This window comes from Eublepharis macularius, chromosome 14 (genome assembly GCF_028583425.1).
Source record: "Eublepharis macularius isolate TG4126 chromosome 14, MPM_Emac_v1.0, whole genome shotgun sequence".
In the NCBI taxonomy this organism is placed as follows: Eukaryota; Metazoa; Chordata; class Lepidosauria; order Squamata; family Eublepharidae; genus Eublepharis; species Eublepharis macularius.
The window spans coordinates 72,355,282-72,369,306 of record NC_072803.1 but is presented as its reverse complement, the minus strand read 5'-3'; the positions used below and the strand labels follow the sequence as shown (position 1 = coordinate 72,369,306).

Genomic DNA, 14,025 nt, shown 5'->3' with positions numbered 1-14,025 from the left:
TTGCTGATGTGACCGTTGATTCCTGAAAGGTGGCGGGTGGGGGGGGGAGGGAATGCATCTTAGTCTGGTGTCTCAGCTTTGACCTTTCCACCTTGAGTGACTCTTCCAGGGGTTTAGGCTCTTGACGAAGCCTGAGCTCCTGATAGTGTTGCTCTCAGTTTCAGTTTCACTGACACACTCAAACTCCCTCATCACGTTAAGAGTGCATTCATACATATGAATATCTTTTTGGCTTTCAACCAATACATCCATCCTTGAATCATGTCTTCTCTGGTGTGAAGTTGGTCATTCTTTCCATTCTCAGACACTTCCCTGCACTTGGGCCTCAATACATAGTATCTACAAATATGGTTAGACAGCTCTTCTTCTTCTTCTTCTTCTTTTTTTAAATTGTCACCTATTTATTATACAAAAAACACACCAGCAGCAGCCTTCTACTGAGGCAGCTGACCACATTTATGCCCAAATCCACCTCTAAACTGAAATTCAGTGGCTGCCCCAGCACCAGCTTCTGCTTTCTTGTCAGCACCAGAAGGAGGAGCACTGTGTCTGTATGTGTCCCTGTCAGCTTCACCATGGGTAAGGCGAGCAGGACTCTCACCCTCCAAACCTTTGGGACGTGGTCTACCAGTTTCAGGACGGCTGCGCTGTAAGGTGGCAGGAACAATTTCAGGTGGCAGATGGAGATAATCCTGCAGGTACTGGATGCCTTCATTGGTCAGATACCAGTAGAAATGCCTCCATGCAAACTGCTCCTTGACATAGCCACGAGATTTCAGCAACAGCATTGCTTTCATGACATGGAGGTTGGGCACATTCTTGTCCGCCAGCTCTGGGTGCTTTGGCATGTGAACATCTTTCTTGGCTACCATCACCCCCTCCTTAAAAAGGAGCTCATAAATGGCAATGCAGTTCTTTTTAGGCACCAACATCGTGGCGGCGGCAGCAGCCTCAAACGCTGAAAAGGCTAGACAGCTCTTCTAATCTACACAAGGCCATACAATTGGGCTACTCCCTTGTTTCTCATCCCTTTCCAAGGTTGTTCTGTTCTGGGCCTCCAGATGCTTTTCATGGCATCTCTAGCTGTGGGTTCAGCTAGCATGGACATCCTCTATGATCTTTTTGGCCAAATCCAACCCCTATTCCCCTATATGTCATGCTATATCCATGACAAGTTGTCAAAAACCCCATTGTGATCAGACATTTTCATAATCAAGCTCTGAGTTAGCCTGGACAACCAGGAAGAGCCATTAAAACACCATTTCCTCAACTTGACACTTCTTCAGATTTTTTTGTAACCGACAACCTTTGGATAAATAATTGTGTGTTGCTTTAACATTTTGTTACCATTATAAAACCAAGAATGTGAGGGATGAGGAATATCTGACAGGAGATCCAGTTAGTCATGGTGGCCAGGAGAGGGGCTGGGTTTAGAGGAAGGAATTCCTCCCTCCCCTTCCAGGGAAGAGAGGACACAAAAGACCCTACAGCCATTTAATTACATTGCTATGGTAAGGTTCTGGAGGAAGAGGACATAGGGTCTCAATCGCAGGGTTGCTTCCCTCTCCAAAGCATCAGACGCCAATCCCAAAAGGAGATAGCAGGTACTCTGTTGTAACCCTTAATGTGGTCATTAGTAGCAATTACTCTTCTTTTATGTAGCTGCAAATCTTGGGCAAGGCATACTTTTCTATTCTGTATGTTCTGTATTCTACAAACTCCTAAGTTCAATAAAGATCTTTCTTGGTTAAGATAAATTGTGCCACGCCTCAGTAGTCTACCTACTGATCAATCACGTGCTGGAGCTCTATATACACTCAGTGGCTCATCAGTTCTCCAATGGCTGATGACAGGAAAAGGCTGCTTAGTTGCTGGTGGAAGAGAAACTAAGCATCAAAGGAAAGAAGAAGAAAAAACCCAGATCCACCACAACCACCCCTTACAATCTCTCTTACAATATACATCAACATTGCATGTTTGAAAGCTCCGACTTGTTCAAAAAAATCTAATTCCAAAGTCAATGCATTTCTAAATGCTGAAGAAACTGGTTGAAAATAGAATTCTGCAGGGGGCACCCAGGGTGAAAGGAACTTAACATTCTTATTGGTGCGCTTGTATCTTCTCCTTGTATGGGTTCTACGGGGCTTAGGAAGCAAACTTTCACACAAATTTAAGTTAAGAAAAAAATCTTTTAAAAACCTTTTAACAATTAATACAATACAACTATTTTTTCTTTAACTAAACTCATAACTGCAACCATACAGAAACTTTAAACCAAAAATGTCTATGAAAGGTAAACAGTTTGACTTGTCTTATCCCACCAAGTGATAGAGTCCTTTTTCACTGCCCTTCCAATTCAAAGCAACTGTAGCCCAGGCTTCTGCCCTCTTCTTGGGGAATTACAGCCCTGTCAGTCTCAGTGACACCAACCAAACATAAAACACAAACACCACTTTTTGTCATATTGTCCACATACAACATTTCTTATTACGTTATTTAAGGTGATAAGAGCATAGTTATTATTACTATTATTATTACTACTACTACTACTACTACTACTACTATTATTATTATTATTATTAAGCTCCTCAGCAACCAGCTTCTTCCTCAGCTGCTTGGCTCTAGCTACTGACTCTGCCCTACTGGGCTAAACCAATTACCTCATAGGGGTTACACTCAGTGTTCCCTGCTAATGTGAGCACGTGAGCAATTGCTCACAGATTCTGACTCCTCAGCTCACAGATTCTGAGATGTGGCTCACAGATACTAACCCTCAGGCAGCCCCACCCTCCCACTCAGCCAGCATTTGCAGGTGGGCCCTATAGGGATGGAGCAGGGATCGAGCCTCATCCCACTTATCTCCTCTCTTCCTGGCTGTGACTGGTTTGGCCCCCCGGGTAGTGCCAGAGAGTGCCTCCAGCCACTGCTGGCTCTCTAGCTGGGGAACAGAGCAGAGCTGTGTGATCGGGTCTGGCCTGACCCATGCAGCCTGAAATCGCTAGGATCCCCTCAGCCCCAAAGAGTGGAGAAGAGGTGCACTGAAAACTTTAATGAAAGTTGTTGTTTCAGCTCACAAAGTAGATTTTTAGCTCACAACACTGCAAAGCTTAGAGGGAACATTGGTTACACTATCTCTCTTGGGCTCAAAACAGAAGATGGGAGTTAACTCTTCAGCCATTTTCTTACCAGTACTCCACACCAGCCCAGACTGGCCTACTTTCACTCCTAGGGACACCAGACAAGGAGCTTGTACAGATAGCCAGTGGCCGTTGATATGCAGTAGCATTCTACTCACTATTTGGATAGGATGATACTGATGTCCAAGCTTACTCTCACCCTCACATAGTTTGGATGAGTGTATGAGCCCTTTTCTCTTATTTTTAGAATCATTCAATTATTCTTTTCTTAGTATGAAATCTAATTATTTATGTGTTTACTTACTTCTCCCCAGTGGGGATCCAAAGCAGCTTACATAATTTTCCTCTCTTCCATTTTATCCTCACAACAACTCTATGAGGTCGGTTAGTCTGAGTGCGTGTGATTGCCCACAGTTTCACTTTAAGAAATAGAGTTATTCCACACTTCAATGCTGATCCCTTTTGGTTTATGTATTTAAGGATCCATCTATGCCTGAGCTCAAGAAGTCCATAACTTTAAAAGCTAAGTGGTATGAGTTTTATTGTGGAGCCAGACTAATTACAATTTACAAGAGGTTCATCTCCAGCCTCAGGAATGCTGTCTGGAGAACAGAATAGCCCCTAGGACAACAAAAGTGGGCCAGCCCTGTTCAATACCTATTCAGCCTCATATATTTATGAGTTCAGCTTTCATTTTGATTAGTACTGACATGTAACCACAAGATGGCCTCAGTGTCTGTTTTTAAGAGGCCTGTTTGTGTTTCTCAACTATTACATTTTTTAAAAATCAGCTGTGTTTTAGAGGAAATATATGAATAAATAATTATTCTATTTTTTTTAAAAAAAGCATCCAAGACCAGTAGGTTCAGGCATTTGGGGTCAGTTCCCATAAGACCAGGGTTTGGCTCAGTTCACCTTCTTTGCCCTTCAGTCTAGCCTACCCTCTTCCTTGTCATTTCCCACAACTGCATGAAGAAACAGAAATGTGGGTGTTCGTGGATGTAGGTAACAGTTACATACTTCTTAGAAACAACTATTCTTAGTACTGGTCTCCAGCCAAACATCCTGCCTTGGGCTGCCCTTAGGTATTCATGGAAGTAAAAAAAAAAAGGGAATACTACTGAATTAGCTGCAGCTTATCTAAGCATATTTTGCTCGTTTAGCTAGCAAAAGCCTTTACCAGCTTCTCCCCTTCCCTATCAAGCTATACCACCGCAGAACCACATACAATGATTCATGACTGCAAACCCATCAAAAAGGACAGGGAAAGCCTGCAGTCAGGAAAACAAAGAAAGCCCTCTCTAGGCCCATGGTTGGACCCTGGAGATTGGATGTTCTTTGCTGGCCTCTCACAAGTGGTGCCTGCGGCCATCTTGAGGGCTTTGATGCAGATCCGGAGTGGCACAAGATCATCCACAGCTGCTAATGTGGCATGTTTCCACACAGCTGCTGACTGATTCATCCAGCAGCCAGGCTTTGCTGCCAAACACAGTTAGAGATGCAATGGAATCCCTTTATCCCGGGGGTTAGTTTGATGACTCATAAGACACTCCCCCCACCCACCCACTCCCACACCCTCAGAAAGCTAAATTTGGAATGACTTCTTTTGGTGACTAACCTCAGGAAAATATGTAAAGCAACTACTTTCTCCACAGCTTGATGTTAAACCATTTCTTCACCTTGAGATAATTGCATCATTGTCTACAAAGCCTCTCTCTCTTTGTAACAAAGCATTTTGTTATCAAAACATGAAATATTGAAATATTGGTTCTTATATTCCCTTGAATGTGTCTCATCTGGCTTAATCACCTCATTAAGCTTACTTTCAACATTGTTACAATAGGTGTGTTTCAGAACAGGACTGGCACTTTCCAGCCTAGGGTTACCATCTCTGGCTTGGGCAATTCCTGGAGTTTGGGGGGGGGTGTATCTTGAAGTGGGCAGAGTCTGGAGAGAGGAGATAGCCCAGCAGGGTATAATGCCACAGACTCCACTCTTCAAAGCAGCCATTTTCTCCAGGGGAACTTTTCCTTGAAGCCTGGGGATCAGTGGTCATTCCAGGAGTACTCGAGAACCCACATGGAGGTTGGCAACCCCATTTCAACTTCATGTTTGCCACCGATTGCAAATGTAGGGCACAGGGCATTTGCAATGAAGAACTGGAGGAAAAGGTTGTTGCTCTACAATTTGTTGAGAGCTCTTGAGCCACTCTCTCCCTCTGTCTCATCATGTCTGATTTCACAAGGATAAAATGGAGGAGGGTAGAATAACATATATCACCCAAGTTCTTTGGCAGAAGGACAGGTTTAATATGTACTAAACAAACAAAAATATATATTTGGAAATATGTATTAGCCAGTGTCACAAATGCTCCTTGGGCTCCCCAGGGCTCTGCACATCTGCCGTGATGCCATCTGTGACTCCTGGTGCTAGCTGCCTTCACCTAGCCTGGGCCAGCTTTTTGGCTGTGACCTAACAGGCTATGTCATGATTTGAGGGCTCCTGCCTTGAAGAACTCAGATTGGTGTAAGCAGGGTCTGGGTGGTACGCCCCGAATAACTTGCCCCACCTGAAAGTCTGTCCTTTGGTTTAAGCACAGGCCTCTCCTCTCCTTCCACAGCCAAGTTCTGGAGCCCTCCTTTTATCCCCTCCCCTAAGGCCAACCCCATGAAAGCGGTCGGCCCGGCCTCCGCCATTTTAATAGCAGTTTTATATATGGCTGCATGTAATACATTCAGGCCTCTGGAGTTCAAATGGCTGCTGTGTGGCCACTAGAGAGCCTCCAACAGTTGCTAAGTCCTGCCCGGGAGAACGTGGCCTGCATGGAATGCTGCACAGGAATGCAGACTGATTGAGAAGTGATTGGATTTACTATCCCTCTGGCCCCGAAGGGATCCAGTGCAACAAAGGTCTCACAGAGTCAACCCCACCTAGCACATTCCGTTTCCTCCTCCTATGATGAGATCTCCTGTCCATGATTGAGGAGCTAATCAAATGACATTCATAAGTATATACAGTTGTTCCTGGGAAGGTACAGTCCCCACCTAAATTCATTAACTTAGCTCTGATGGACTTCATCAGCAAACTATCCTTTTTTGCAGTGCTAGAACTAGTTTTGCATTTGCATTCACACGCCCTGGCAGCTACCCATCAAGGCAATCAAATCCTTTGTTAAACCCAGGAACTGACCATTGGAGCCTTTGTTCTAATGGCTAGGTGGGCTCTTCCACCTCAGGGTACATTTTACCTATAAAGGTAGAGAGTCCTGGCCCCATTCAAATCGTGTACGTTTCCTGAGTCCAAACACTGCTCCCTTAGGGTCACTTCCCTAAACCTCTCTCTCTTCGTACACGCTTACTGGATCCACAAGCGCTGTTCCTTTGAGGTTTACTCTGAGCCTCTTCCTTTCTTGGCTGAGGACGCTGGACGTTTGAACCTTCTCTCTCTCTCTCTCCACCGTGGACTAGACTACTCTTCAGGATAGGTAGATATACTTACTCCCTCTCTCTATTCCCAATCTCTAGTTAAGTTGCCTAGGACTCTGTGTGTGTGTGTGTAATAATTTCCCCCAGTAATTTTGTGTGTATGTGCATGAAGCATTGTTCTTAATAAAAGTTGTTGTTTGATGTTAAGCACCAGCCTCATCTGCTACTTTGGGGAGGGAACTCCGTTAAAGTTGGTGATTGATCCACGCGGTTACCAGCCTCTCGCATAGCCATCCTCCTTGCTTGCTAATTCCCCCACAAATTATTTATTGCTAGGAGACCACTTCCGGTAACACCCACCCCATTTCCCAGCCTTGTATCCCCTGTGAAAGCCCCAGAACTCAGGCCAGGGGTAGCCACACCCTCTTGCTCCACTTCACCCCTCACTGGCCATCGGGTTTACTGCCCTGGTCTTCTAGCTGCTCCCTATCAGGGCCAGGGATGGCCCTGTTCTGTGGGGCAGCCTTCAGCTGAGGGGCCCCAGGGCCTCTGACCCACCCCTGCTCCTTCCAGGGGCGTAGCTCTACAGCTGTGGCCATCTAGGCTTTGGTGTCCATCAGCTCCCGCTATCTTGGCTTTGTCAAGGAGGGTGGCCAGGTTTTGGGTGGAGCAACACCTCTTGGTCCCCACTTCCAAGCATTGGCAGACCTCTGAGCCTCCTGCAGATACCCTGCGGGTGCCTGGCACTACTAGAAGGCTCTTTGGGCTGTGCCTGTGTTCCTGGTGGCTCCTGCTTCTACTGTCTGGACAGGCCGCATCTTCCACTGCTTCAGAGGGAGGAGGCTTTGATGTTCATGGCTGCAAGACCCTCGCTGTCGCAGCCATTGGGTCCATCACCATGGGTACCTATCTGTGGCCTCAGGCGGGTGTTGGTTTGGCCAGAAGTAGGCTAGGCAAGGTCCAAATTGTGCCACAAGGCTGACTCACAGAATCACATAATCACAAGAGTTGGAAGGGGCCATACAGACCTTCTAGTCAAACCCCCTGCCCAATGCAGGAGGAGCCTAAAGCATCCCTGACAAATATTCATCCAGCCTCTTCTTGAAAACTGCCAGTGAAGGGGAGCTTACCACCTCCTTAGGCAGCTGATCCTACCTTTGATCTGCTATGACCGTGAACAACTTTCTCCTAATATCCAGCTGGTACCTTTCTGCATGTAATTTAAGCCTGTTGCTTCAAGTCCTATCCTCTGCTGCCAACTGGAACAGCTCCTTGCCCTCCTCCTTTCAAATATTTAAAGAGAGTGATCATGTCCCCCCTGAATCTCCTCTTCTCTAAACTAAACATTCCCAAGGCCTTCAGCCTCTCCTCGTAGGGCTCAGTCTCCAGACCCCTGATCATTCTCCTCGCTCTCTTCTGCATCCTCTCAATTTTGTCCAGATCCTTTTTGACGTGAGGCCTCCAGAACTGCACATAGTACTTCAGGTGTGGCCTGACCAAGGCAGTATAGAGAGGGACTATGGCCTGCGATTTCGATGCAATGGCCCTTTTGATACAACCCAAGACTGAATTGGCTTTTTTTGCCACTGCATCACACTGACTGCTCATTGTCAGACTATGGAATCCCAGTTATCTAGAGTTCATCTCCCCCCTTCTGCAAGAAGCACAATGTTTCTTGCTTCCAAAAGGTTTATTGAAAGACAATGCTCAGGATACAGTTATCCATATTCCAAGGACTAAGAAAGCCTTGGCTGCATGAAAGCTTTGTTGAGAATGACACACAAAATGAAAGTAACAATACTTCAGACACCCATTCCCAGCCTCCCCCCTTAGTCCTGTCTAGAAGGCCTGGGAAGGCGAGGACGTCAAGGTCGGCCGGAACAGGTTGATAAGAGAATTCTTTGTTCCCATGGATATAGGCGGCCTGGACAGCACCTGGGCCTGGAGGGAGAGAACTAAACAGCTACAGATTATAACATGAGAATATGGCGTAGCTATGACTCGAGAACTGAACAGCAAACTGACACTCTGACATTCATATTTAGTTTACAGTCCACTCTTACTCTGAGATCTCTTTCGCATATACTACTACCCAGTAGGGGTGTGCAATTCGGTTATCATATAACCGAAAAAATACCGAAACAAACCTGTTTCGGTTTGTTTCGGGATTACCAAAACGGTTCATTATTACCGAAACATTTCTGTAATCATGAAACAGCGATTACTGAAACATTTCGGTTTGTTTTGGTAATCGTTTCGGTAACCGAGAACCGCCATTTTGTTTTTGCTAGGCGTTTGCATTTGCAAGCGTCTAGCAAAATCCTGCTGGAAGCTAAAGCTTCCTGCAGGCTCTTAGAAGAGGGGAGAGGGGGAGGAGTGACTCACTCCTTCTTTCACCCATCATCCCTCTTGCAAAGGAGGGAATCCTTTGATTTGCCTTGCAAATGCAAGGTGCATTGATAGCATTGCACTTCGCATTTGCAAAGCAACAAGAGCAAGCAGAGATTCCCGCCAAAATTACCTGGTAGGGGAGGGGGAGCAGGAGGGAGGGTGACTGTAGGAGTGTGGGGGGGTAAGGCAAGGGAGGGGGGACTTTAGGAGTCACCAATCCCACTGCTGCATCCTTCTGCCAGCCAATAGATTCAAATCTTTGGCTGTGGCTGCAGCAGGAGATTTAAATTTGTGGCAAGACTGGGACAGCTCTGTTGCGACTGAGAGAGGAGAGAGACTGCACCTGGAGGACATCTGCCTGGACTTGAGGATCAACTGTGCTGGACATCCGGAGAGGAGGCCTGGTAGGAATCTTTTTTTTTAATTTTTGTAAATTTATTGATGCTGGGCCAATGTGCTGCAGTAGCCTGCCTCTGCAAAAAGATGTTTCAGTTTAGTCTTCTTTATTTCTGATGGCTTGGCCTGGGGGGACATTTGCAGGTTGGGCAAGAGGACAGTGTTTGGGGGTGGAGGTGGGGTTCAATGATGCTTGTTGTGCTTGCTTGATTTAATGTTTCCTGTGTTATGCTTGAGTGTGGGCTTGGTTTAATGGTTCCCAGGCTTTAAAATGAGTGTGCCAGCCTGTGGCCTACACAGGCCTGCTGCTCTGCTGGGTGGCTTTGGTGTCTTGCTGCTGGCTGGCACTTACAATTATGCTTTAGAAACAGGATTGTTAGCTTGCTTTGATGCTTCCAGCCTTTAAATGAGTGTGTCAGCCTCTGGCCTACACAGGCCTGCTGCTTTGCTGGGTGGCTTTGGTGTCTTTCTGCTGGCTGGCACTTACAATTATGCCTTAGAAACAGGATTGTTAGCTTGCTTTGATGCTTCCAGCCTTTAAATGAGTGTGTCAGCCTCTCGCCTACACAGGCCTGCTACTCTGCTGGGCGGCTTTGGTGTCTTTCTGCTGGCTGGCACTTGCAATTATGCTTTAGAGACAGGATTGTTAGCTTGCTTTGATGTTTCCTGTGTTATGCTTCAGTATAGTCTCTTAATTGAATGCTTCCCAGGCTTTAAAACGAGTGTGCCAGCCTGTGGCCTACACAGGCCTGCTGCTCTGCTGGGTGGCTGTGGTGTCTTTCTGCTGGCTGGCACTTGCAATTATGCTTGATAAACAGGTTGCTGTTGAGACTGTTGCTGAGAGACTGCCTTCGTGGACTTCTTCTGGACTGGACTGCACCTGGAGGACATCTGCCTGGAGACCTCTGAGTGTGGAGGATCAACTGTGCTGCTGGACATCTGGAGAGGAGGACTGGTAGGAATCTTTTTTAAAATTTTTTAAAATTTGTTGTTGCTGGGCCAATGTGCTAGCAGATGTTTCAGTTTAGTCTTTATTTCTGATGGCTTGGGCTAGGGGGACATTTTCTGGTTGGGCAAGAGGACAATGTTTGGGGGTGGGGGGTTCAGTACTGCTTGTAGTGCTTGCTTGATTTAATGTTTCCTGTGTTACGCTTGAGAGTATGGCCTAGATTTAATGCTTCCAGCCTGTAAAACGAGTGGGTCAGCCTGTGGCCTACACAGGCCTGCTCTGCAGGGTGGGCGTGTTGTGTTTTTACACTGGCTGGGCCTAGCCTTTCTGGGGGGGGAAATGCTTGCATGCCACCTGACTTTTAACTCTCTGGCCCAGCTTCCCCACAGTGGCTTCATGACTGTCTAGGCCCAAAGCAGATCTGGGCCTTGACTTTTAGGGGTTGTGTGTGCAGCATGTGTGACTCTGTTAACAATCCACCTTTCTTAACAGCATTGCAGAGGAGAGGAGGACCAGCTGCACGACTGCCTGAACATCGCTGGACTGCAGGACTGGTGAGTGAGTCTGTGGGTTTACATTTGGGTGGGCTTAGGGCTGGGTTTTTGCTAGCTTGGGAGGGGGGAGGCACATTTTCAGAACACTGCATCCACACCCCACACAGACACACCACAGAAACATTGTTCCCGCTAAATAGTGTCTTAGGTAGGTAGGCCAGTTGGTAGGCATTCAGTGGCTAATTGCCCTCAACTTAATCGATCAGGGAACCAAGATTAGTTTTTTTAAAACATTAAATAGGGATTCAGCAGGAAAAGCATTAGTGAGTGAGAGTTAGGTTATATTTGATTTCTCTCTCTCTCTCTCTCTCAATACACACACACACACACACACACACACACACAAATTTGGAATAGCTGTTAACAGGCTTCCCATTAGTGCCCCCATAACTAGGGTTCCACTGCCCATCTCTGGCACCCGTGGTGGATCCAGGCCGGCCCGGGCATACTAGTGTGTGAGTGTATCAGGCTTTCACCTGTTTTTGGGAATTAGGGCCAGCTCAATTCCGGAGGAATTCAGCTGTTTGGCAGGCTCAGGTTCCCCAACATAAATAGGGGCGCTTAAAAAGGCATTTGAGTGTCCATCTCCAGGGAATAGAGCCACAAGAAGAACAGATTTAGAATCAGTTAGTTCTTGAAAACAAAGTTAACCTTTGTTTTCCTAGGGTTTTCTAATTAGTTAGTGTACATTTCGTGAGGGGAAAGTATGTCAGAGAGGAAAGCAGAGAGGGGTCCCGGGGGAAAGGTTAGGGAGAAATCTAGATGGGAGGAGGGGAGGGCGAGGGGGATTGCTGCGGCAGCCCCCCCATCTGAGCGGAGGAGGCCCCCCCCTGCACTGCTGCCGTTCACCAGCCTGGCTTCTGGTGACAGGAAGAGGGTTCACAAGGCTCTCTTTACTGAGGCAGCTGCTGGGAGGCCACCCCCAACCCAGGTGTCTGAGGCAGGGGCTGGCACTGGGCAGGGGCCTGCTGCTGAGGCTCCTCCTCCTCCAGTGGTTGCGAGCCAGCTGCTGGAGGAGGGGCAGCATGTGGTGTCTCCTGGGATGGACGTGGGGCATGTGACTTTTCCATCCCTCACGATCACCACAGGAACCCGGAGGATGTTGGAGGAACTGCCCGTGAGATCCCCTGTGGGGCGGTCCACCCCAGTTTCCTCTGAGGCCAGCAGCAGGCCTCTCGTGGCTGTGCAGGAGGAGAGGGTGCAGGAGGAAGAGGCAGAGACTGTGGTGGAAGAGCCCACATCTCTGCCCCTTCAGCCTCGTCCATCCCCACCTGCCCGGCCGAGAGTGGGACACAGTGTGTCCAGCCAGAGCACCTCACAGGAGGTGTCTCAGGGTGGGCCCGTGAGCGCTTCTCCTGTGATGCATTGGCAGCCCTTTACCTCCGAACTCTGGAAGCACTTCCAGACAACGGAGGAACCCCGAGCAGCCCAGTGCCTGCATTGTAGGCAGCGCGTCAGCCGTGGCAAAGATGTTCACTATCTCTCCACGTCTGGGATGAGGACCCACATGAAGAGGCACCACCAGGCGGTGCTTCTTCGGGGGGAAAGTTCAAGTGGCGCCACACGGCCGCCAGCTAGCCAGAAGGAGGCAGGCTCCTCTGGTGCTCTTCCCCCAAGGGTTCCTGTAGGGCAGGGACACCAAACCTCTCTGCCGGAGATGCTTGGTAAGCAGGGCCCTAGTGTGCCCAGAGAGGGGATCCAGAGGGCGAGCCGGCGCCTCATGTGCCACATCGTCAACCTGGTAGCGGTGGATGGGAGACCGTTCTCCATAGTTAAAGACTTCGGCTTCTCAGGGCTGCTCCATGATTTCTTTCCCTGGTACGCCGTCCCTGCTCGCACTATGTTGAACAGATCAGTGGTGCACTCATTTTACAGGGCTGCCAGGGACCATGTGAAGGCACAGCTGTCCCGGGTTGCTGGGAGAACTGTGTACTTCACATCCGACATCTGGACCTGCCCAAGTGTGCAGCAAGCGTATCTGTCGCTTACTGCTCACTGCTGGGAACCCGAGGCAGTTCTGGGTGGGGGCCGGGGTGAGGTGCCTAGTACAGCTAGCCAAGGAAGGATGGGAGACCGCCAGGCCGGCTACTGCAAGGCCTTGCTTCACGCTGAGGTGCTCGACGTGTCCCACACGGCGGAGAACATCGCTGCCACCTTGAGGAGACAGTTGGAAGAGTGGGTAGGCCAGGGACCCGCCACCGTGGGATGCATGGTGACGGATGGTGGCAAGAACATGAGGGCAGCGGTGCATCTAATGAGCCAAGAGCGCATTTACTGTGCAGCTCACAAACTTCGCCTAGTGGTGAGAGATGTGCTGCGGTTGGGCCCCTCGAAGGAACCCCTTGATACCCGGACTCGTGAACTCCAGTTACTGATCCAGAAATGTCGGAGGCTCACGAGTCACTTCTTGCGCAGCGTGACAGCCATGCATGAACTGCGCCAGAAGCACGTCAGGACAGGTGTGCCGGAGCACGCTCTGATCACTGACATAAGCATTCGCTGGAACTCCACCTGTGCCATGCTTGAGCGCTTGGTGGAGCGGCAGGCCGCACTCCACGCGTGGCTCTCTGAGAGCCGCAGTGCGAGTCAGGTGGGTGAGTTCAGCCGGGAGGATTGGCTCACCATCACCCAGACAGTGGAGGTCCTGAAGCCCTTCAAGGACTTCACTGTGGCGGTCTCGTCAGACACAGAGACCATTGGTCTGGTCATTCCCCTTGTGCACACGCTCCAGAGGAATCTGGCCACCCTTGCAGACCGGGTCGCGCCTCGTGCTGACCTCGTTCCAGTGGTGCGTGCACTGGTGAGAACGCTGCAGCATGTCATAGTTGCCAGGCTAACTCCTCTCACGTAGATCGAGTCATACATGTTGGCAACCATGTGTGACCCACGCATCAAGGGCAATTTCACCGAGCAGGACAGGAACCTCACCCAAGCCAGAGACGCCCTCTGCTCTTGGGTGAGGCGCAGGCAGGCCGAGAGAGGACACCTGTCGACAGGGGGGATGCGAGAGGGGCCCTGCCATGTGGGTCCCTCTGACGCCCCCTCTGCTCAGGTCCCCCCCCCCCCCGCGGCCACCACCGGAGTGCCGATGGAGATGGAGCTGCTCCGGTGGGCCCTCGTCCCCTCTGGGGTTGTGAGGACCGTGAGAGAGGATCCGGCGGAGGCAATGGTCA

General features: G+C 49.0%; 1 protein-coding gene across 1 annotated transcript; it reads right to left on the bottom strand.

Moving 5' to 3' along the window:
• Positions 1 to 430: 430 nt before the first annotated feature.
• LOC129342435 (40S ribosomal protein S10-like) lies at positions 431 to 950 on the bottom strand. The gene has a single exon (XM_054998204.1). It carries the CDS (start codon positions 930 to 932, stop codon positions 435 to 437), a length of 498 nt encoding a protein of 165 aa, XP_054854179.1. The 5' UTR covers positions 933 to 950; the 3' UTR covers positions 431 to 434.
• Between the last annotated feature and the right edge of the window lie 13,075 nt (positions 951 to 14,025).

What these genes read in the sequence shown, in the direction of transcription:
- LOC129342435 (XM_054998204.1), bottom strand. Translation starts at nt 932, where the DNA reads ATGTTGGTGCCTAAAAAGAACTGCATTGCCATTTATGAGCTCCTTTTT.